A 23281-nucleotide genomic window follows, 5' to 3' on the forward strand; every position below is an offset into this window, starting at 1 on the left:
CTGCTCTGTCCCTCACAGGCTGCTCTGCAGGCTGTCAGTACAGAACTTCTTTGTAGTGTGCTTTGTCCCCACGTGGGCAAACGCTGATGCATTCCTAGTGGCCTTCAGAGCAGACCAACCCTGAAATCAGAGGGAGGCAATGCTAGTTCATTCATTATGCCTCACTCTTCCCTGATGCTGATCCTGGGGGCCCCTCTGTCTCTCCATGGTTGATCCCATATCGGGCAGCTCTGTTGCTGAGCACCTGAATTCCGCACCCAGATCAAGCTGCTGTAGGCTCAGGACCTCAGTCACCTTCTGTCTTACTGTTCCGCTTCGAGGTTCTTCCAGGTCGGATAGTTCCCTGCTTCTGTGACAGAAAAATATGGGCCCTCTGCCCTTCAAAAGCAGTATGGCAAACTCAAATGTTACCTCAGGGCCAGACATATATCATAAGTGATCCAAAAAGGCTGATGAAAACATGCACAAACCAGAAAGTAGTTCCTGGTCTATGTTTTTGCCTTTTTTTTCCAAAACAATTCACAAATATAAGCCCAGCGTTCACTTATCTTCTGCTTTTTAAAAGAGAAACCCAAATTCTGTTTTTTTAATGTTAAATATATATTTTTTGAACTATGGCAACTAAATTTTGAAAAACATTGTCATTGGCAATATTCTAGTTCTTAACTTGAGGACAGAGTTCACGGGTGTTTGTTACACATTTTGTTTCATGACTTACATGTCCACTATATATAGAGGTACCATCCAATTTATCATCCACACTAGGGCAATTGGAGTGTAAAAGGATGTGATTAATAATTTTTTCAAGTATAAACGGGTTTTTCAGACAGTTCACTCTCCAGCTCCCTGCTGTGAAGGAATAGTGAAAGAAGAATTTATGAAAGGGTGTGGAAATGGGCCTTAATGGACAGGCAGGAAGATGCTCAGGCTGAAAAGAATGTGGCTGGTTGCAGGACCAATCAAAAGAACTGATCACTTTGAGAAAGCTCTCCAGTGGGCAAAGGTTGAACTCTTGTCCGTTTGGCAAGGTACAGCCAGGTTAGGAGTGTCTTAAAAGACATTGCAGATGGTTTCAAGCTTGATGCCATTGGCAAGAGGAGCTCACATTTGTTCTTGAGAAGGAAAGTGCAGTGGAGTGCAGAATGGATCAGAGGAACAGCTCAGGCAATAAAGAGGGAGGAGGCATTTTCAAGAATCAGGATGCAGAACACAGTTTATTAATACATTCAACAAACATTTCCTGAATACCCACAAGGAGCTGGGCACTGTCCTAGGAACTAGGAGACATAATCTAGCAGGAGAATCAGAAATTTAACAAGAGAAACATCATGTTCCCATGAGTAGCAGAGGTGATACTACCTGAATTGATACTTACAGGATGAGTGGAAGCAGCCAGATTAAGGAGTGGGGCAGAGGGAAAGAGCATCCTAGGCAGAAATGCCCACATAATAACATGGTGAAGAAAGGCAGTGACCAGTGGCCCTAGTGAGACATTAGGTGAGAGAGCAGACAAGGGTCTGGCAGATCGTGTGGACCCTGAAACTGGGCTGAAGACAAGCCCTCCAGACCACAGACCACAGCCCATCAGACCCCAGAGGTGCTGTGCAGGAAAGCAGAAGAGCTTTGGAAAGAGCCAGCAGATCAGAGGGTTCGATGGGCAAGGGCAGCGTCACAGAAGCAAAGGGAGGAAGTGAGGTTTCAACAGCAGCCTGTAACAGAGAGAGGGTGGGAAGAACAGAGACTCAAAAGAGGGGGGGCTTGGTTAGAAGGAAGTCATTAGTGGACTTCTGCTTCTGTCTCCAAATAGGTTAAGAAGAAGCTAATTCACCATCTTCCCTTAGCTACCAACTCTGCAGAATCACCTTTCCTGTATCAGATGGAAAGGGAAGTCTCAGCTGCCCAGGCAACTGATTTTTCACTTTCCTTCTTATTTTCAGTCTTGTGCCTGGCAGAGGGGGGTGGGGCTGGGAGCTGTAATCTCTGGTGATTCAGCCAACAACACGCCCTGTGACCACATCCCTATTCTCTGTCTGTGTGTTTGTGTGTGTGTGTGTGTGTGTGTGTGAGAGAGAGAGAGAGAGAGAGAGGATGTTTATCTGTTCCTCTGCACCTTATAAAAGAAAATAACAAGGTGTTAGCCTAGCATAGTGTCGAGTTTTCTGAGTTGTGAATAAAGTAGTAAATAGTAGAGCTTCCTCAACAGAGATTCTGGTGCTAGCTGCAATTAACAGCTAGCTTTGTGGGATTCTTGTGTGGATCCGTTCTGGCCTGTGTTACATCATTATTTTTACCTTGGGAACAGATCTGAGTCATTCAGAGCCAGTGCCTTCTGGGCACTGATATGATACCAGGTGTGGTCAGTGGTTTCTTTCTCAGATCCCTGCCCACGCTGAGTCTCAGCTGAAAGATCGACTAGGTTCAGTAAATGTGGGGTTGGAGGTTGTATGTTTTCCAACAGCAAATCCTATCCCCCTGCTAAAAAATTCCAATCAACTGTCTGATTGGTTTTATTTCAGTAAGCCCCCTTTTGAGAAATGCTGTTCTTACGAGTACGTTATACCTGTCAACCATGTGGGAACAGAAAAAAGATTAAGAACCCAAATTTGTGTCTTTAGAAATTAATTTTCACTTATAAAGGCTACCAAAAGGAATTTGAAATATAGTTTTATAACTGTTAGATGTTAATAATATTTATTCTAAGTACATAGCTCACTTTTTGTTAACATCAGAGAAATAAATGTGTGTTGACTTAATGTAACTTGACCCTTAATTTGCTGAACTAATAGCTGGGAGTTTTTTGTTTTCTGTTGCAGGTGCTGGTCTCAGTGTCAGTGACAATGAATCTGGTCAAGGCAGCCAGGAGGGAGGCACCTTGCCTGACTCCCAGATCGTGGAACTTAGAAGAATTCCAATCGCAGACACCCACCTCTAGCACTCAGTAACCATTAGGAGGAGACTACTTTCGTATTTGTGTTGACTCTGCTAAAACTCTATAAGTACATGAGGCCATGTAATAGGATTCTTAATTATACTGGATGATTAACCCAGAAGTGATGATTATGTTTGAAATATAAATTGCTTATCCTTGTGCAACCTGAAAATTAACAGCTATAATGAAAGACTGGATCAATTTATATCAGTTAATAGGATTAATTTATATCACTTAATGGGGTGTCCATATTCCAAAATATTAGTTGTTTTTTAATCATCCTACATGGCTACTAACATTGTTTAATAAAAGTAATAATAATCAATAAAAACTGTAGAATCCACTTGGTATCACCCAGGCTCATTATTTATGAAAAAATACTGTGCCTGAGCAAAGAAACCTCGATGATGTCAAGCACCCTGTTTCTTCCAGCCCTGGTACAGGTGATCCAGATTTAAGACTTCACGACATCTAGAAGATTTTCTTTCCTAAAAACCACAAAACATATTGTCTGTTGATGATTTTGCACCTGTGTGTTGGCAGGGTGCTGTGGTTTGCACAGTCTTTCATCTAAAGTATGTATTTCTGCTCGTTATAAAATTAGGTGTCTGAAGATTTTCCAGAATGAATGTTCTGTTCCCAGTTAAAAATAACTCCATCAAGCATTTTAGCACAGCTAAGAGGATCATTCACACAGTGCAGTTTGTTTGGGAGAGATATTTCTTGGTTTGGGGTTTTTCAGTCTTTCTTTGCCTTGGAATGAGAAGGTCTATCCTAGAACAAACCCTGTTGTGTTCAAGATGATTTCATTGACTCTGGTTCCAGAAGAATAATTAGGAACAGAACAAGTTTGTTCTAAGAAAGCCTTTTTGGCCTTTTATTTTTGAATTCTTAAGGACTTTGGGGGGAAATTAGTATCATTTCAAGAAACAATTATAATTTTAAAAAATCTGTCTAAGAGGAAATTTTGTTCTGTTAATAATTTCCCTTAAAACACCCAAGTGTTCTATCATCACTGTTAAGCATGGCTTTGCTTTTTTTTAAAAACCTGAGGAGGCATTATTGATCTTGATCATTTATAAAATTCCTCTCCTCTCTTCTTCCTCTTAGCTCCCCCATTTCCATCTCCTCCTCTTACATTGAGTTTTGATCATTGGATTGCCATGTAAGTACAAAACAAAAACTGCACAGGAAAATCAAACAGCAATAAAAACAAAGGCAGCATCATGATAATCCCTTTTAGGGACTTTAGAAATGGCGGTGATAAGATTGAGTTTACCTTAAGTGACAAACAAGTTAGTCATCTCAAAGCCTACAGCATCGCCCTGTAGTCAGTTACATGATAAGGTAGGAGGAATTGATGAAATTGGTTATAAAATATAAAATTTAAGGTGAAAAGTTTGAAGTTGGTAAGCATTTTTAAATTGTTAATAGGTTTTAATGAATTTGAGGCTTAGATAATTATTACAGAAATGTAAGATTTTGTTGTGTGGAGTCATAATTACTGTAACTTTTTTTTACAGATAACTGGATTCTTATTTATCACTTAAGGTAAATTTAATCTTATTACCAGCATTTTTTGTTTATTGAAGTATAGCTGATTTACAATGTTGTGTTAGTTTCAGGTGTATGGCAAAGTGATTCAGTTTTATGTATATTATTTTTCAGATTCTTTTCCATTATAGGCTATTACAAGATATTGAATATAGTTCCCTGTACTACGCAGTAGGTCCTTGTTTATCTATTTTATATGTAGTAGTATGTATCTGTTAATCCCAAACTCCTAATTTATCCCACCCCTCAATTTCCTCTTTGGTAACCGTAAGTTTGTTTTCTATGTCTCTGAGTCTGTTTCTGTTTTGTAAATATGTTCTTTCGTATCACTCTTTTAATCTAAAAGATTCCACATATAAGTGATATCATATGATATTTGTCTTTCTCTATCTGACTTACTTCCACTTAGTATCATCTCTAGGTCCATCCATTTTGCTGCAAATGGCAGTATTTCATTCTTTTTTTATGGCATATATATATATACCACAACTTCTTTATCCATTTATGTGTCAATGGACAGTTAGGTTGCTTCCATGTCCTGGCTATTGTAAATAGTGCTGCTGTGAACATTGGGGTGCATGGATCTTTTTGAATTAGTTTTTGTCTTTTCTGGGTATACGCCCAGGAGTGGGATCGCGGGACATATGCTAACTCTATTTTCAATTTTTTAAGAAACCTCCATACTGTTCTCCCTAGTGGCTGCACTAATTTACATTTCCATTAACAGCGTCAGAAGGTTCCCTTTTCTCAACACCCTCTCTAACATTTATTATGTGTAGACTTTTTGATGATGTTTATTATCAGCATTTTTAAAGTTCCTAAAGGGGTTAACACTCCACCATGATGAATTCTCTAGCAAAGGCAATTGTCAATAGCTGTGTTCATTTCTACATGTTGTCAGAATTTGGAAAAATGTGGCCAGATAACAGACCAATCAGGGACACCTTTCTTACTTCAGATTACTGAATTTCTATTGTTGTCCAAAACTCCATCTTGATAAGGAATCAAAAGATCTGCCTGCCACTGATCAGCATGATTCTTTAAATATTAGAAGGAAAGAGCAAGATTCCTAGAAGCCACAGTGCTAAAACAAATAAGCTTCATATTCCAATAGCAGCAACATTTTGCCAGCTGGTTTCCTCTCAATGTAGATTAGAATGGGACATCTGCCAGGGAAGTATAGTACCATGTAGGAAGAGGCAAATCAAATCGAATTCTTAAAAATGAAAACTCAGGGACTAGAACAGTAACACTTCAACTGTGGTCTTTCTCTGTCAGGAGGTTTGCTACTCCTTTTATCCATGACATTTTTAAAGTAACTTTATTAAGATATAATTCACGTTCACCCATTTAAACTGTGCAATTCAATAGCATTTGATTATATTACATTATTGGGGTTTTTTTTTTTAATTGTGGTGAAATATGTGTGACACCAAGTTTGCCATGGTAACCATTTGTAAATGTACTTTTTCAATTCAGTGGTATTAGCTATACTCAGTGTTGTGCAGTCATTACCTCTATTTCCAAAACTTCTTTCTTGCCCCCGAACAGAAGCCCTGTATCCCCCATCTCCATGGCATTTTCTTTTCTCTGTTGGTAGACACCTAATATTTCCACGGGAAATGTCTGTGCTTCAGCATTTTTGTGATTTTTTAAAAATTTGTTTCTGTTTTAGTTTTTTTTTTTTCCCCAACTTTTTTTTCCCCAAGAATGTTAAATCCTAATTTGGATGCAAGTGCAAACAGGTGTACAGTTGAGGCATGGTGGAGCAGCAGGGCTCGTGGAATTCCAACTAAGACGGGAGACCAGGCACATGAAAATCTTAGTAAGCAAAACACAGAAAAAAATTCACTCTGAAACTGTAGCTTTGAGTTGGTTTTCAATCTCTCGAGGTGTTTTAGGGTTTAACTAATACTGCCATGTTTCCCAAATTTGACCTGAGAAGTTTAAACACATAATGGGAGTAGGACTGGGAAAAGAAAATGCCATTCAAGAATATAACTGCCAAACAACTTGGCCTTGTGTTTACCAGCACTTAAGATCTGCCTTGAGTTTAGCCTTTGGACCTCTGGGTAGATCTGTTTGAGGGTAGGTCTCAATCAGATAAGTAGGGGATGTTGACTTTTTCAAAGCAGCCGGATGCCAGAGTGGATTTCCTCTTAGACAGCCTGACCTTGGTGGGAACAGAGAAAGCAACAAGGGCATTCCTGTGTTTCATGTGGTTTTTAATTAATGGCACAGACCCAGTTCCCCAGTACTGCTCTAGCAGGATGTGAGTTGAAGGACCATGTGGCCTGTAAGTATCACTTAAAGAGTGGATCAAGTGACTGAGGCTAGGAACTCTTCCATTATCTTAAATTTCTTCCAGTCTTGTTGACTGACTAGTAAAATAAAGCTGAGTGATACTCTTATTGATAAGATTTAGTTGGTACATTGATGTTATTATCCAATACATCTCATCTACCCAAACTTTTCTCTCATAAAAGTAATTTCAATACTACAATAGAAAACCAAACTCACCTTTACAAAAATTTTGAAAACCCCAGACAATTTATTGAAATATAACACGTACTAGCTAGCATGTACAATGAATACATGCACAACGTTTTTAAGAAAATAATCCATTTTTTTTATTGTGGTCAGTAACTATTCAAATCACCTGACAAGTTTGGCAACCCCCTTAATTACAAACTTACTACACTGAAGATGAAAGAGTTTAACAATTATAGTTAATAAACATCTTTTACTGAAGCAATTACTTGGTTTCAGGAAAAGAAGCAAATGGAGAATAACCCTGCTTCCCACCATCTATGACAGTGGGGTGCAGTTGTCAGGCACTGCTGCCATGGTTCCTGGGAGCACTGCCCCCGCCAGGGACTCAGCGGTGGGGCCCAACAGCTTGGACTGTGCTGTGAGCACCAAGGTTAGAGCTGAAGTCCCTAAAAAGGACTCAACTCAAGGAAACTGTGAGCACTTTCAGGGCAGGAAAAGGTATGTTAATCTTGTGAGAAAAAGTAAGACTCACTGTTTTCTAACAGATAAAAGGATTCCCACTTAAGCGGGGTAGACTATGCTTTTTCCTGCAATTAGCCTTTAGGAGTCTATGAGCAAAAGCGCAAATTTGATAATTTTTTAAATTTAGGAATGTATTGATAGCATTTGTTTTGTAACAAGAAGGAAGGTAAAAGGCAATGCAAATCATTTCAATTTCACTTATTTGATTATATGTATTTTCAAGGTTAAGGTATATATATGAGTGTGAGAGAATGAAAAGGAGAGAGATTGATAAAAAGAATTCTGGGGACTCAAAGCACCAAAAAGCATGATAATAACAATTTCTATTACAGCTTACAATACATGGTAAAAAGATATTTTGAAAAGCTGATTCATGCAACATGTGACACTGTCCATCATTCTGCCCCACAGTACATATCCCTAGTCTGCACATCCATCAAAATCGTGTTGAAGACTTGGCTGCATTACAGGAGGGTAGTAGTAATTGTTTAATAAATGACCTGCAGGAGGTGAGGACACTAAAACAAATGAGAAAGCTGCTCAAGAACCACCAAAGGCATTATGGTTCCTTTCCTGAGTGTTCGATCCTATCAGATAGCAGACAGATATTGTCTAGTAGATGACGGTTTCTTCTTTTAAAACATTATCTTTGTCCTCAGGGTTCGTCCACGGGGTCACATATTGCAGAATTTTCTTCTTTTTTTAAGGCTGAATAGTATTTCATTGTACGGACACCACATGTTCTTTATCCAGTCATCTGCTGATGGACATTTGGTTTGTTTCCGTGTCTTGGCTATTGTGGATGATGCTACAGTGAACATGGGATTGCACTATCTTTGAGGTACTGACTTCAGTCCTTTTGGGTAAATACCCAGAAGTGAGATTGCTGCATCATAGGTTTGTTCTTTTTTTTTTTTTTTTTTTTTGAGGAACCTTCATAGTGTTTTCCATAGTGGCTGTGCTATTTTGCATTCCCACTAACAGCGTGCAAGGGTTCTGATTTCTCCACATCCTCGTCAACACTTATTTTTTGTTTTTTTAATAATAATCATTCTGACAAGTGTGAGGTGATATTTCATTGTGGTCTTGATTTGCATTTTCCTGATGATTAGTGACATTCAGCATTTTTGCATATACCTGTTGGCCATTTGTATGTCTTCTTTGGAGAAACATCTGTTTAAGTCCTTAGCCCATTTTTTTTAACCACGTTATTAGGTTTTTTTGCTGTTGAGTTGTAGGAGTTCCTTATATTTTGAAGATTAATTTTTTATCAGATACATGGTTTGTAAGTATTTTCTCCCATCCCATTGGTTGCCTTTTCATTCTCTTGTAGGTAAAATAAGCCAGTGACAGAAAGACAAATACTGCATGACTCCACTTATGGGGTATCTAAAATAGTCAAATTTATAGAATCCAAGTGTGGAATGGTGGCTGCCTGGGGCTGAGGGCAGGGAGAAATGGAAAGTTATTAATCAATGAACATAAAGCTTCAGTTAAGCAAGATGAACAAGCTCTTCAGTATTGTACCTGTAGCCAACAATACCAGATTGTGCACTTAAAATTTTGTCAAGAGGGTAGGTCTCATCTGAAGTGTTCTTAACCACAATAAAATGAAACAGTTTTTTAAATTGTTAACAGGATTGTTTGATCACTCATCTTCCCTGCAAATGCTGGCATTGCATGGAGAAGGAAGTTGAAACAGTTTTTTAAATGTTTTACCATCTCTTCTGGAACTTCTGCTTAACCCTTGCAGAACCTCAGATGTCATCTGTAGACCCCCAAATGAGAACTCTCCACTAGACTGTAAGCTCCTGGAGAGTAACAACTCTGTCTTACTCCTTCTGGTGTCCTGAGCACCTAAGACAATGCCTGGAACAAAACTGATGCCCAGTAAATACTTGTTCAACTGAAAAAAAAAAAATCATCTTCATCCTCTTAGCTAAATCAGAGCGTGTTTTTTCTTGATCTTTTGTAGATTTAGTTACAGTTGTTTGGCCCTTAAAAATCCAAGTGAATGGCAATATTGCACAAATCAGATGTCGTAGCATCCTCACGTTACCAACAGCTTTCATTTCCAAAGCTGTAATTTGTTGAATTATATATGTAATTCATTCTGCTTCCTAGTCATCCAAGGAGGCTTGAAAGCCACTGAAGACCCATGAAAAACTTGTTATTTTCATTTTGGCAGTATTCTATATAGCAGGTTTCAAACTAGGATGGCTTTTTCTAAGGATTACTGGGCAAGGAGGAGGCCAAACCAGGAGGAAATAGACAATAAGAGGTGATATTTACTCTCCATATCTCATTATTATTCCATGACCTGCTAGTCATAAGGGTTTTTGTGGGAAATTACATATGCATGAGTATTTTGTAACCAAAGGGTTATAATCTACAATCTTTCTCATACTTATCTGGTTCCACAGGAGGAAGTTAAAGAAGTATGTATTTGTCATTTCATGGTTGATTCATGATGCCTGTACTAAATATATTTAAAATAACAGTATGCATTGTAACACTCAAACCTAGATAACATATGACTTCTAATCTTCGTGAGCCAAGTGAAGAAGACTAATTGTACTCTGAAGCTAAGAAGTCAGTGTCTACCAGATTAAATGTTAGTGTCCAAGGTTCAGAAGAACACACTATCATCTTCATAACTGAGCAGTGCCTCTCTATTCCACACTGCTAGGGACTAATTACTGATAAGAGTCAAGACCTTTCCAGCCATATTGTACTTTCTCAAGACAAGCCAAAGAATTATGGGTCAAAGTTGTTCCTTCTTGCCAGTCTCCAAGATAAAGACTGAACTGTGGAAAGTAGACTCTCTCTGGCAAAGGACAAAAAATATGTTTGAAAAAGCAACTAATTTTTTAAAGGAATAAACATTTTAAAAGGAGCAAAAAATAATTGATAGATTGCTTAAAATCACAATTTGCCAAGGTAGATGCTATAGAATATACAACAGAATTGCCAGATTGGAAGGATGAACAGAGGAACAGATTTTATTTGGATTTATCTTTGGTCTAGGTATTTTAAAACTCTATAAACTAGAACAGTATAAAATATTTTGAAAGAGGGAAAAAGCATTTGTTGACTTCTACAAAATCTCCCTTTGTGTCTTACTGTGTGAGAACGATCCCGTAGTAAAGAAGGTTTTGGCTCTTTCCCCTTCATCTTCCTATTTACCGTTTCCCCTTTTCCTCATACAGGCACACTTATTTTGTATAAGGAAGTATTTCTGAACATTTAGATTAAAACCATGTATTTAGATAAAGTATGTCACATTTTCCACTCTTATGTTGGAAAGTCTGATTATAAATAAGGATTCTATAAAAGATTGGCTTACAGTAAGATGAGGTGCACCTGCCCGCTCATCAAAAAGAAAGAAGAAATAGACAAAACAATGGAGATGTGTGATGTTCAGCAAGTTCTCCTCACCACCTGACAATGACTGAGCTGCTGGAGATGATACGTAGACTCGGGTGCCACGGCATGGATGAGAGGCTACACAGAGCCAAGCAAGGAGAGCGGAGCAGTAAAAAAAAAAAATAGGTTTCTCTTTGTGTTTTTATCCCATTATCAGGGTTTGCTTAAGACTAATAGCAGCTCTAGAATGTTGCAGTTACTCCTTAACCCAGAGATGTTGACACTGAGATCAGAGTAGCCGCTGGATTGGAGGCACTGTTAAGAGTTTGCAGTCACTCTGAGTAATTCACAGAGTAAGGTCGTCAGTCCCCAGAGACCAGGTTGAGGTTGGAGATCCACAGCCCAGAACGAGAATCTCTCCCCTCCCACCTCAGCCCCGCCCCCGTGCCAGCACCTGTGTTTGTGCATCCCTTGCTTGGGGATATTCAAGAACCAGAAGGTCCCCACTTCTGAGTGCTGATCCTGGTCACAGCAAGTAAAGAGCCAAAATGATCAGCATGTTCTTCTCACCTCACGAGTTGTTTTCATACACACTTTGTACATGGAAATACCAGATAACTTTTTCCTAACACAATTCCTTCCTATACCCTCCCCACTGAGAGTTGAAATATAGGTTATATATTCAATACTGGATTTTTAGAAAATCATTTAATAAATACCCATTCATTACTGCCTTCAGGGAAGTGGAGAGCAATGGGTCTTTTCTGTCTTCTAGGATTTTCACCCACGTTAAATTTAGTTTCAGCGTAGATGAGGTAGAAAGACACTCAAAGGTAAGTGTTCCCAATATAATTTGTATTTTTGGCAAAATGGGAAAGTTTTTTTTAAATTGTCATGTGGCTTTTTAAAAAATTGAAGTACAGTCAGTTACAATGTGTCAACTTCTGGTGAACAGCACGATGTCCCAGTCACGCATATACATACGTATATTCATTTTCATATTCACTGAAGGTTATTACAAGATATTGAATATAGTTCCCTGTGCTATATAGAAGAAATTTATTTTTAATATATTTTTATATATAGTTGAGGCAAGAGGCAAGATGGGATGAATATTTTTGGTCTCTCCTCAAGACAGGAAGTTTTGTGATACTCTCCCCGCCTTCCCCTCTTCCTCTCCCCCCTCCCTCCCTTCTCCTCCTCTTCTCTTTTCCCTCTTTCTCATAAACACAAAACCTGCAAACTATAGGTAGTCTGAAGTAGTTGTTAGAGGTTAACAAGTTTACAAGTCCAAACAATTATTCATGGTAGTTTAAGAATAATTTATTTTATTTACACAGTGATCAGTTTCCTTTGACATTCAGACCAGTAGACTCTGCTTGCTAATAGCTAGAAAACTCTATAAAGGAAATTACTTTCCTGAATATGAAAGAACTTATGCAAATAAATATGACCAACTCTATACAACTAAAGAAAAATGTATAGAACATATACTGGATTTTTATAATAGAGCAAACAATAAAAGAAATGAGTGAAAACATTAAGAGCAAACAATAAAAGGAATGAATCCCAGTCAGGTGGAGAAATGTATTTTTTGAAGGATCACAAGCAAATGCAGTTATTAGAAATAAGGTAGGAATTGAACATGCCTTAAAGATAAGATAAATTGGATTTCTTTTGAAATGCAAATATTTAAGTCAAGGATTAAAAGACACAAGCACTGTAAGACACTTGACAAATCTGGAACTCAAAAGATTTACTGAAGGGTTGGAAAATGGTACAACTCTAGATTAATGTTGGCCTATTTTGCTTACAGGTCATCTTACTAAGAAGTAGAATTATTCACTAAATGATTGTTCTGAAAAGCTTCCTTTGCAAATGCCCAATATTTTCTAAAACTCTATTGGATTTAGCATGCGGTGATTCCACGTAAGTCAACTCAGATGCTCTTCGTTTCTACAAAGAGAGTAGCTTATCTTTTCTATTAAAACACATACAACTATACACTTTTCTGGGTTTCATGGTCCCACACTTGAGATGATATATTTCCTGTCTCATCAGAACAACAGAAGTTTATAGGCAAAGTTCAGTGGATTTTGTATTTTGCTCAAATACTATCTCTAGAATACAAGGTTGTCCATTTGGAATTAAATGATTCCTTCACTTTCTGCATTTAAACTATCTGACTGCTTTTGTTGTCCTTGGAGAACAATTCTTCGCAGGATTTACATCACAATAAATAACACTGAGACCACAAATTAGAGACTTTAAAGATGACAAGCCTTTTAACTTCAGTGATTTGTACTTCTCTTTGCTTCCACATTTTCTCCTAATCATGGTTACTGAAGACTTAGACCTTCAGAGCAGAAAAATACCAACTGGATATATAATAAATTTCATGCATTTCATCAACTCGATTCCAGCTGTCATACGGTATAGTCTGGAGAAACCGAGATCTGTATGGCTTTTGGAATAAACAACAGTTGCTTTCTGTTGTAGGACTAAACAGTGTAACATGAAGCAGAGTGGGGAGTTGCTCACACTCTGCCTGCTTCAAGGAAAAGTAAAAACTAAGCCCAGCGTGTCATCACATATTTACAAGTGACTGATGTGAGCATTCTTTATAAATAGATTTTGAGAGCACCAAGGTTTCCAATGAAATAGGAAACCACTGAAATGGTTTATCATTTATCATTTTCGTTATAGGAAAAACAGAGAGACCACTGATTCCCCTCAGGTAATAATTGACCCTTCAAGGACTGTAAAAGAATCAGACAATGGCCCAAACTATTAAATTTACTACCAAATAGGTAGACTTCTTAAAATATGGCTTCTAAAATGACCCCTGCCCCATGGCAGTACAGATGCTCACGGTAGGCGAAAAATACACACAATTAAAGATTTAATAAGCTTCCTTTCCGTGATGTTGACGGTTTATAGTTCACAGTTCTTCCTGCTAATGCTAAAGCTTCATTTCAAAGAAGGGGATATCATTTATTTTAAAGAAAAATGTAGAAGTGGTAAAATTAGAAATTTACACAGTATACACGCCTTTCTATGGTTCAGATTTTTTGGAGAGTGAAATAAATGTAGGAAAAAAGCTCTTATGAAGTCACTTGAGAGAATATTTTTAGAGTGTCTTAAAAATAGTAGTGAATAAATAAGACAACTTTTATAATACAAACCAAAGTTAATGGCCAACAAAGTTATACAGTAAAATTCTATATATTTACATATATGCAAATACATAATATAAATATGTAAATATACATTTATATATTAAGTGTATATAAATACATAACATATACATTTACATATTACATTTGGAATGTAAATATATCTTTACACACATCTTTACAGATGCACAAATACACAGATATACATATATAAAAAGTTGTTAATAGTGTCCAGAGATTTTCAACTTTTTCTTTGGTTTTTGTGTTTTTCAAGTTTTCTACAAAGAATATGTGTTATCTTTAAAGTCAGAAAAAATATACAGCTTGCTGGAAATTATTTCAGCCCTGAATTTAGCACAGGTGGTGTTTAAGACACCTTTTTTTTTTTTTTTTTTGCTCAATTTCTAGTAAAATAATTATAGCTAGTGAGTGCTTCTTAAAGACAATTTTTAGAGCAGTTTTAGTTTACAACAAAATTGAGAGGAAGGCACAGAGATTTCCATGTACCTCCTGCTCTGACAGTGCACAGCCTCCCCCATTATCAGTATCACTTCCCAGAATGGTACATTTGTTACAATTGATGAACCTACTTTGACACATCATAACCATTCAATATCTGAAGTTTACCTTAGCGCTCCCTCTTGGTGTTGTCAATCTCTGAGTTTGGACAAATATATAATGTTGTAATCACCATTATTAAATCATACATAGTATTTCACTGCCCTGGAAATCCTCTGTGCTCTACCTGTTTCTCTCTTCCCCACCTACCCCAACCCTTGGCTAGTGAGATTTTTAGTCTGAGGATCTTGAACACCCTGTTCCTCGTGGCAATGACATGCTTTCAGTCTGCTCCATAGATAATATTAGGCGACCACAGTGATTGACTCACAGTGCCCACCAGGAGCCTTGGGACCGCTGGAGCCAAGGGCACGCGAGCCTGCAGGATCTCTATTCATAAATTCTTAGACTTCCCTCTCAGCCAAGCAAATCTTGAACTGGGGTGTGGAAAAGAAGTGGGGAAAGGAAAGGGAAGCCTCAATCCATAGGAAAGGTCTGTCACTGGCAGTTTTTAGAAGAAACAAAGGAGTCCTTTTATCTCAAGCAATGGGTGCCACCAAGTTAGCATACTTTGAAGATACATCTATTTGGTGGTCATTCACTGATGAGTGAACATTTTGGGTATTATTTCAGACTTTGGAATTTATTCCATATTTCAGGGAAAAAAAAAAAAAAACTCTGCTGTATTTCAAAGGAAATGTTAGCTTTAATTTTTTACCCCTTCAGATGCTTGGAAATTTCAAGTAACTGTTCCAAATCTGATCACTAAATATTTTTGTTGCATAGAAACTGACTTACAAGTCACTGTATTTAAGTACTAAAAAGCAAAGGGAAAAACTAACCTCTCCTGCCACTTTCTCCAGACTCCCAGGCCCAACATGCTTCATATTTAATTGCACACAATCCAAACATTCTCCACATACAGTGCCCATCCTCACAGCATGCTCCACTCAGCAAACAAAGAGCCTCCCTCCTCTCCTGTGTCTCTCCATGGAGTTTTGAAATACATGTAGCACACTTCAGCATTCTAAAAAATCTTTTCAATATATATTTAAGAATTTTATACTTGTTCTTTGATGTTTCCTATTTTATATTTTTAAATAAACAGTATATGTGCTTCACTTACAGTTGTATGAAATACACATTGTTTTAATTATAGTTGTCAGAAATATGTCAGTCTACTTTTACAAATGGAGGTCCATTTAGAGGGGTCCTGCTCAGTTCTACAGTTAGGTCAGTACATCCACAAAATGTTTTCTGTCTCTGGAGGCCCTCCATGCCCACTGCCATCTGCTTTCTCCTGTTCCTCGTCCCACCCGCCTCAGATACTCTCTCTCTGAGCAGTATTTTCCTGCTTTTTTCTTTCTTTCTTTATTCTCTGGCTGTGACAACATCAAAGACAGTATCATAACCAAAGAGACACTACATTAGCCAGGATAATTAATGCTAGCTACTGTAAGAAACAAATCCCAACTTTCAGTGGCTTAACAGAATTTAAGTTTATTTCTTGTTTTGCAAGATCCAATACGTCCCCTCCAAGCAATGACTCAGGAGTCCCAGTTCCTTCTAGCCTATGGTAGCATCATCTTTCAGACCATCAGAATCCTTCCTTTTTAGCAGGATGGCCTGAGAAATAGAGTGGAAATCTTCATGGGGTGTGTCGTGATCAGAACTAGAAATTCATTGGCCAGAACTCAGTCACATGACCCTTTCTAGGTACAAGAGGAGTTAGGAAATATGCTGAATTGTGTGCCATGAGGAGCAGATATAGGTAAACACCAAGAGCCTACACCATGTAGAGAACCTCTCAGTTCTTTCTGTAATCACACCACCCCAGGCGACCAACCCTTACCTAGGGCATGTTTTCATGCACACACTCCTCCTGCCGTCCCAGCCACCCTGATGCCCTCTCTGTCTCACCTCTCTGGCACCATCATTTTAACTCACCCAGCGCTATTCTTCCCACAATCCCAGTACATTACTTCCTGCCAGCCCTCACTACTGTACTTCACGTTCCAGGTAGGAGTCAAATGCTTCCAAAGTTAATATCCTTGCTGCAGATTGTGCTGATCCCATCAGTGTTTGTAACGACTGAATAATGAGGGAGAAATAAGCCAATAGAATCACCAGCCACCATGGGGAACCATTAATATGAAGAGTAAGAAACAATGAAAATGGCTGTAATGAAAATTCTAGAGAAGCTAGAAGTTGAAATAAGAACTTAAAAGTTTTCCATAAAAGACTAACATGATAATTCTCGATACCCTGGTACACGTTTACAGTCCTTCAAAACTCCCTGAGAGGAGGAGGTAAATCCGCGGTGCTGCAACAGGTGGCCTGGGGCTAAGCACGAGTTGTAAAAGAGGCGCCGCAAAGCGCGAGCTGCTCGAGGAAACGGCAGTTTTCAAACCTGAGGTCAATGACCCAAAGACGAGTTGAAATACTCCGAAAAACAATCTGATACATTGGACGTCACTACTAAACCAGATAGATATGTTTCTTCCCCTGAAACAAAAGAAAGAAAAAAAAAAAAAAAACTCATGATGAAAAGACCTCACTGCTCTTCTGGAATTCAGAATCACCCAAAACAAACACTGCTGGAAAAATAAACGGTGGGAGGCACTGCTCAGCTTCCTGGGCTTTGCTTGTATCCATCAAATTTACTATGTACAGTCAAATTTAAATGTTCCTATTTCACGTAATTATAATCATACTGATACATTTTCTTCATATGGCATGTTATTGCTTTTCAAACTTTGTTTGGGTTTATCTTACTAACTTCTTTATCTGTATCTCTTCAATAACTTACGGGAATTTAACAGTCCTTTTGATTTAAATTGGTTTATTGTTGCTATTGATAATTTTTTTAATCAACATTATTCTAAAGCTTTACACCAAGTCAGACTTTTCTTGGCTGAATGGGGCAATAGCAGGTATTATAATTAAAAGTGAAGAAACAACTTAGATCAGAATGAAAAATTTTCCCTGGCTCTTTTACTTACAGGAAATCATATTCTTTTCCAAAGGGTAAAAAAAAAAAAAATCTTGCGTGAGTAATAAGACAAATTTTTACACAAATAACCAATAACATGAGCTAGACAGATGTTGTTTATAAATTCTTTCTCTTGTGCCATTTTTCTGGGAAGTTATTCAATTTAGGAAAAAAAATCATTTAAAGTGAAAAAGAATAGATGCTCTACCATTGGGACCTTGTTATAATATGCAATAGAGAAAGTTCAAATCATTTTTAATGTTAATAAATCTAAACTGTAACATGAATTGTGTGATAGATTTTTTTTCTTTGGTTGCAGAAATGTCCACCTGTAACCAGCTTCAGTGATAAGGGGAAATTGACAATTTATTATAAAATTCCAGGTCGTGCTATGGAACTCTCTGTCTCTCCCTCTGCAGACTAGATTTCTGTGCTGCCTGAGTAGAAGTGGAAGAAAATGTGGCTGACAATATATGCCAACCTGTCCTCCATTTAAGAAAGTACCTCAACCAAGTCCCAGTTCTTAATGCCTGCTCATGAATCTCAGGTTGCTCCAGTCTGAATCAGGTTGTCAACTTCTAATGCAATCAGCTTTGGCAGGGGTCATTTCATACAAATCGGGATTTAAGGTTCCCTCCTAGGACAGTTCAAGGAAAATACAATACATGGTAATAAACAATGGCAAGAACAATGTTAGCATGAATGCCTGGGAGAGTAAGCTTGCACAATGATCAATCAACCACCTTAACTAAAATTTTTTATTAATCTGACTGTAAGCTTTAGTAGCATGTTATGTATAATCACAATGAGCTACGTAAAGATCCAGGTTAATGTACTAGTTGTATCATTGGCCTCCTCAAACAAGTCACAACCACGAGGAAGGTAGGTGTGCCAAAGACGTGGCTCATCTATCTACTTAAATATCCGTCTATCTATAGCTCCCTAAATCTGTCTGTCTGTCTATCTATCTATCTATCTATCTATCTATCTATCTATCTATCTATCTATCTAATCCACTGTTCTGTGCTGCTACACAAGCTCTGAATTGTGTAGCTTTTAAGGCACTCAATTCAGAAAAACTATGATGTGGATATCATCCTCTGGTTCTACTGTATAGCAGTCCTCTTCTTATGATAGAATATTTAGAGCCTTTACTGGTTTGTAACGTTTTTTGTGCTGCAACCTACTTCTCCAACTGCATTGCAAACTTGTGGAGGCCAGGGATCACGTATTACCATAATAGTTACCTGTTGCCACATAACAAATTACACAAAAGCTTAGCATCTTAAAACAATGCACATCTATTATCTCACACAATTTCTGAGGGTCAGGAATCTGGGAGCAGCTTAGCAAGGAGCTTCTGGCTCAAGGAATCTCCAGAGGTTACAGTCAAGCTGTCAGTGAGAGCTGCAATTTCATGAGAAGTCATCTGATGGGTTAACTGGACCTATGGGATCCACTTTCAAGGTGGCTCCCTCAGATTGCAGTTGGCAGACGGCCTCAGTTCATCACAATGTGGGCTGTGCAGGGCTGCCTGAGTGTCCTAATGGATTTCAACTCTTCTCCCTGGTGTGAGTGTTGTGCACTCATGAGGCGGAAAGAGCGAGAGCACCACAGTGCTTTTGTATGACCTACATCTCCAAAGTCTCACATCACAACTTCTGCTTTATTTTGTTGGTTAGAAGCAAGTCATTAAAACTGTCCTCAAGAGGAGGGAAATTAGGGTCCACCTCATAAAAGAAGAAATATCAAAGAATTTGTGAACGTGTTTTTAAAGCTGCCAATAATTTTTTTAATGACATCTTCAGATTTACCTTTGAGCCAGTACTCAATTCTTACTCTTTGATTGATTGCATTATACAATTCATCAAAGTGAGGTAGAGTGTGATATTGTGATTTATAATAAGAAATATATATATTTGGTCTTCATCCCATTTCCAGCACAGAGCTCCTTTAGTGAGAAGAGTGAAATGTGTCTTTTGTTATGTTAACGACGTACTTGACCGACCCACCCCCACCCCCAACTAAGGATGAAGTCAGGGAGGGGTAAGGGTTTACAGGTTGAGCTAATCACTATCTGCTGATGATTTAATCAATCTTGCCTGTGTAATGAAGCCTACTTTAAAAGCCCAAAAGGCGAGTGTTCGAATTGCGTTCTGCGTTGGTGAGCGTAGGAGAAGGGGAGAATGGGTGCTCCTGGAGAGAGTGTGGAAGTTCCATGCCCTTTCTGCATACTTTTCCCTGTGCGTCTCTCCATCTGGCTGTTCCTGACTTTTATCCTTTTATCATAAACCTGTGACCCAGTAAGTAAAATGTTTCTCTGAATCCTTTGAGCCACTCGAGCAAATTAATTTTACCCAAAGGAGAGGATCGTAGGAACTCTAGTCTATAGCCCGTTAGTCAGAAGCAGAGGTGACAACTTGGGCTTGCTATGCTGTCTGAGGTGGAGTCCCGGGCGGGGGCAGATTTGAGGGGAAGGGGCTTTGAACTGAACTCTTAACCGGTGGAATCGGATACTATCTCCGGGTAAAGTGTCAGAATTTAGTTGAATTGTAGGACGCCACCTGGTATCCCCAGACAATTGGTGGTGGTATAGAGAAACCCCTACCCCCATTGTAAATTGGGTGCTCAGAACCCCAAAAGGAGTAAACCAAGATCATAGCTCAAAATATTTACTTTTGTTTCTAACTTTCTAGGAAAGTGTTTTATTTATGTGTGTTATTTATTAATGCATTAAATAATCAAAAGCATTGATTATTTAATGCGCTTATTAATATATTTGTTATTTCCTTTAACAGTCATCATCTGCTTGGTATTGGTAGTTTTGTATAATTCCTCCGGTGATTCTACTGGACAGCTAGCAACAAGAACTACTGAACTAGATAACTTTGGATGTCTCTTTCAGCTCTAATTTTCCATGATTTATTCTTTTCCATAATGGCCTTCTGGCATTATAGTAGATCCCTGATGCAAGACCAATGCAATAGTGGATGTATGCAGTGCCCAGGGAGGTCCAGGAGACCATCCAGGAAAAGGAAATAGGCATTTCTCCTCCTCCTGGCACATGGTGTGTCTTTAGCTTTTTGGGTATATGAACATACTAGATTGTGACTAAGATTATAACTAAAGGCATAGAATTTCCCTCAACTGGGGTAGGAACTGGTATTCAAGAAACTGGAGAGGACCCCTCAGAGATTCATTGTAAGGGAGGACCTGGTATGGCTTAGATATATTTCTTGTAGTTTGCTGGCTCAACTTATAACTAGATAATTGCCTGCTTCATATAAACCCTGCACCTGAGGGTAAAGAAAGAAAATCAGCTTCCTTCTTCCTCGTTTCTATAGGCAGAACTTTAACAAAGTCATTTCTCTTTGACTGGCAGACCTGTCTCCTCTTTGGGTGGAACTGAGCTCACTGAAAACAGGGTTATTTTAAAAACACCACACCTATAATTGAAAAGGATTTCTTAAGGCCTTTTATGATTTATCTCTTTCTATGGCCTCTTACCCCATCCAAAATCAAACCAGCTGAATCCAGAACCCAGGTGGCAACTGTTGAGACTTGGTTTCCACCACTCCCCCAGCAACCCTTGGGACTCAGGGTGTGACTCTGCAGTGAGATCAGACGTAAGCCATGAGGCATCTCTGGCTACTTTCTAATTATTTCCATTACAAAAGGCCCCTAGTTATTTGATGAATCATGGCTTTTTTTAATTGAAAAGTAAACCAAGGGTGATAAAAGACCTATGGCCACACATGAGAAAAACCATAGGTTCACAACGGGGATCCAGAGGAAGAAAATCTGTACATATTCACTGTATATTTGGGTTTGGGGCACGGAGGATAGTTGACCAGAAGGCAAGGGTCAGATCATCCCTACCACACATAACAGCAAGAGTAGGGATTATGGTTTGTTTCTCAAAAAAAGTTATCTGGAGTTATCTTTGACCAAAGATGGATTGATGCACATGTGACTTTTAAAAATATCTTAACAGGGAGGAGGGTATAGCTCAGTGGTAGAGTGTATGCCTAGCGTGCACAAGGTCCTGGGTTCATTTCCCAGTACTTCCACCAAAAACAAATAAAACCTGATTACCACCCCCCCAAAAAAGCTGAAAAGAAACAAAAAAAAAAAGATACCTTATATTCCAAGTCTCTTATTATAATATTATAATAATATTATAACAATTTTTGATTACTAGTGATATACCAGGCACTGTTTCATGGCCTTTGCATACTTCATCTTAGAGAATCCTCCCAAGTTTCCTAGAAGCTGTTTACTCGATTATCCCTGTGTTGAAGAAGAGGAAACTGAAGCCCAGAACAATTGAGATCTTTACCCAATAGTAATTTCCATCTCAATCTTTTCCTTTCTACTCTCTTCCAGCTTTCCTTCTGTTCCATCTTCATTTTTCTGTCTTTTTTTTTTCTTGATTTTTTTTCCTTTTCACTTACCTCTCTGGGCTTTAGGAGCAAGAAGTTCAATTTTAGAAGCATAAATGTTGAAATCAAGAAAAGGTAAGTACAACCCAAGTTGAAGTGAAATTGCTGTGTAAAGAGGGGAAAAACGTCAGGTCAATAGAACAGGATTTACTCCTGACCCAACCCCTCCTCTGCTTACTGTCTTAGGAAGAATTTGGCTAGTTCACCTGACTGCCAAAACAAGTTTGCAAAGGAGAGAGAAGTGAACACTCTAGCCTTGCAGCAACACCTGCCCCACCTCCCACCCACTTACTCTGAGCAGGAGGATAAACATCACGTCCACTGGTGTAGTTGCATTTCAGCTCTGCACACTGTGCTATCCTGGGGCCAAGCACCCCAGGGAATCTGGAGGACTCAGACATGTGAGATTTTAACATCATAATGTCTTCCATTTGTATAACCTCTTTACAAAGAATGTTCGCACGTGTCATCTCATGTAATCGCTTAGATACTCTGTTCATTGAAGTGCATGTGAAGTTTGAGATTAAAATGAGGATGTTATTTCTCTAAAATAGCTTGAGACTTAGGTTTTATGAAACACAGAAAGGACTTGCTGGCACAAACTAGAGCCGTCTCTGAGACATCTGTCTAAGAGCCAGGGATCGTTCCCCCATATATGCAAGTCAGCAATATTCCACTAAAATATTTAACTCTACTGGCTCTAAGCCCTTTCCCTATAGCCTCCCAGAAATCTCTACTGATTTTCTAAATAGCTCATGAGTGGGAGAGATCTTAAAGTTACAAGGACTTGGAAAGACTTTTATGGAAAAGTGGGGATTTGGACTGAGAGAACTAACCTAAAAGTTTAATTAATCTTCACAGTTGGCTTGTGGCCTTTCAATACATCGATCTCTCCAGGATTTGTGAAGGGCACTGGTATGAGATTAATACACTCCCCTTCATCCCTCCCTCAAGGGGACGGCTGTTAGCCTCCCGTTTCCAGGAGCCCTGTCCCTCTGCAGAAGCCCTAGCCTTTCCCAGAGGTCTTTTAGAGGTGCTTTATCAAATGGAAAGAACAAAATGATCATTTCTACCAGACTCTTGGATTTCCACATCCACACAGAATTGTTATCATTATATATGAAACAAAATTGCGAAGCCCTGACACCTCCTAGAAGCAACACCCATTTAGAAAGGTAGATTGGCCTGTTTCTAACCCAAGCAGGTAGTTTCAGTTAGAGCTCTGCTTATATATATCAGGGTAATAAGC

The 23281-nt window shown here is 38.5% G+C and overlaps 1 protein-coding gene and 1 long non-coding RNA gene across 4 annotated transcripts in view; one reads left to right on the plus strand and one right to left on the minus strand.

Annotated features, from left to right (window-relative positions):
- ADGRV1 (adhesion G protein-coupled receptor V1) overlaps positions 1 to 3272 on the plus strand; it is a 471474-nt gene extending 468202 nt beyond the window's left edge. The window contains exon 90 of the mRNA XM_074360351.1: positions 2814 to 3272. Within this exon, the coding sequence (XP_074216452.1) occupies positions 2814 to 2932 (119 nt within the window). The 3' untranslated portion in view covers positions 2933 to 3272. The remainder of the gene's footprint in view (positions 1 to 2813) is intronic.
- An 8794-nt stretch (positions 3273 to 12066) lies between these two features.
- Positions 12067 to 23281, minus strand: part of LOC141577059 (uncharacterized) — a 48006-nt gene continuing 36791 nt past the window's right edge. For 2 of the 3 annotated variants that reach the window (XR_012505519.1, XR_012505521.1), the window contains exon 3: positions 12067 to 17103. This is a non-coding gene — a long non-coding RNA (uncharacterized LOC141577059). The other variant, XR_012505520.1, reaches the window with a different exon arrangement.

The sequence above is a fragment of the Camelus bactrianus genome, chromosome 3 (assembly GCF_048773025.1).
Source record: "Camelus bactrianus isolate YW-2024 breed Bactrian camel chromosome 3, ASM4877302v1, whole genome shotgun sequence".
NCBI lineage: Eukaryota > Metazoa > Chordata > Mammalia > Artiodactyla > Camelidae > Camelus > Camelus bactrianus.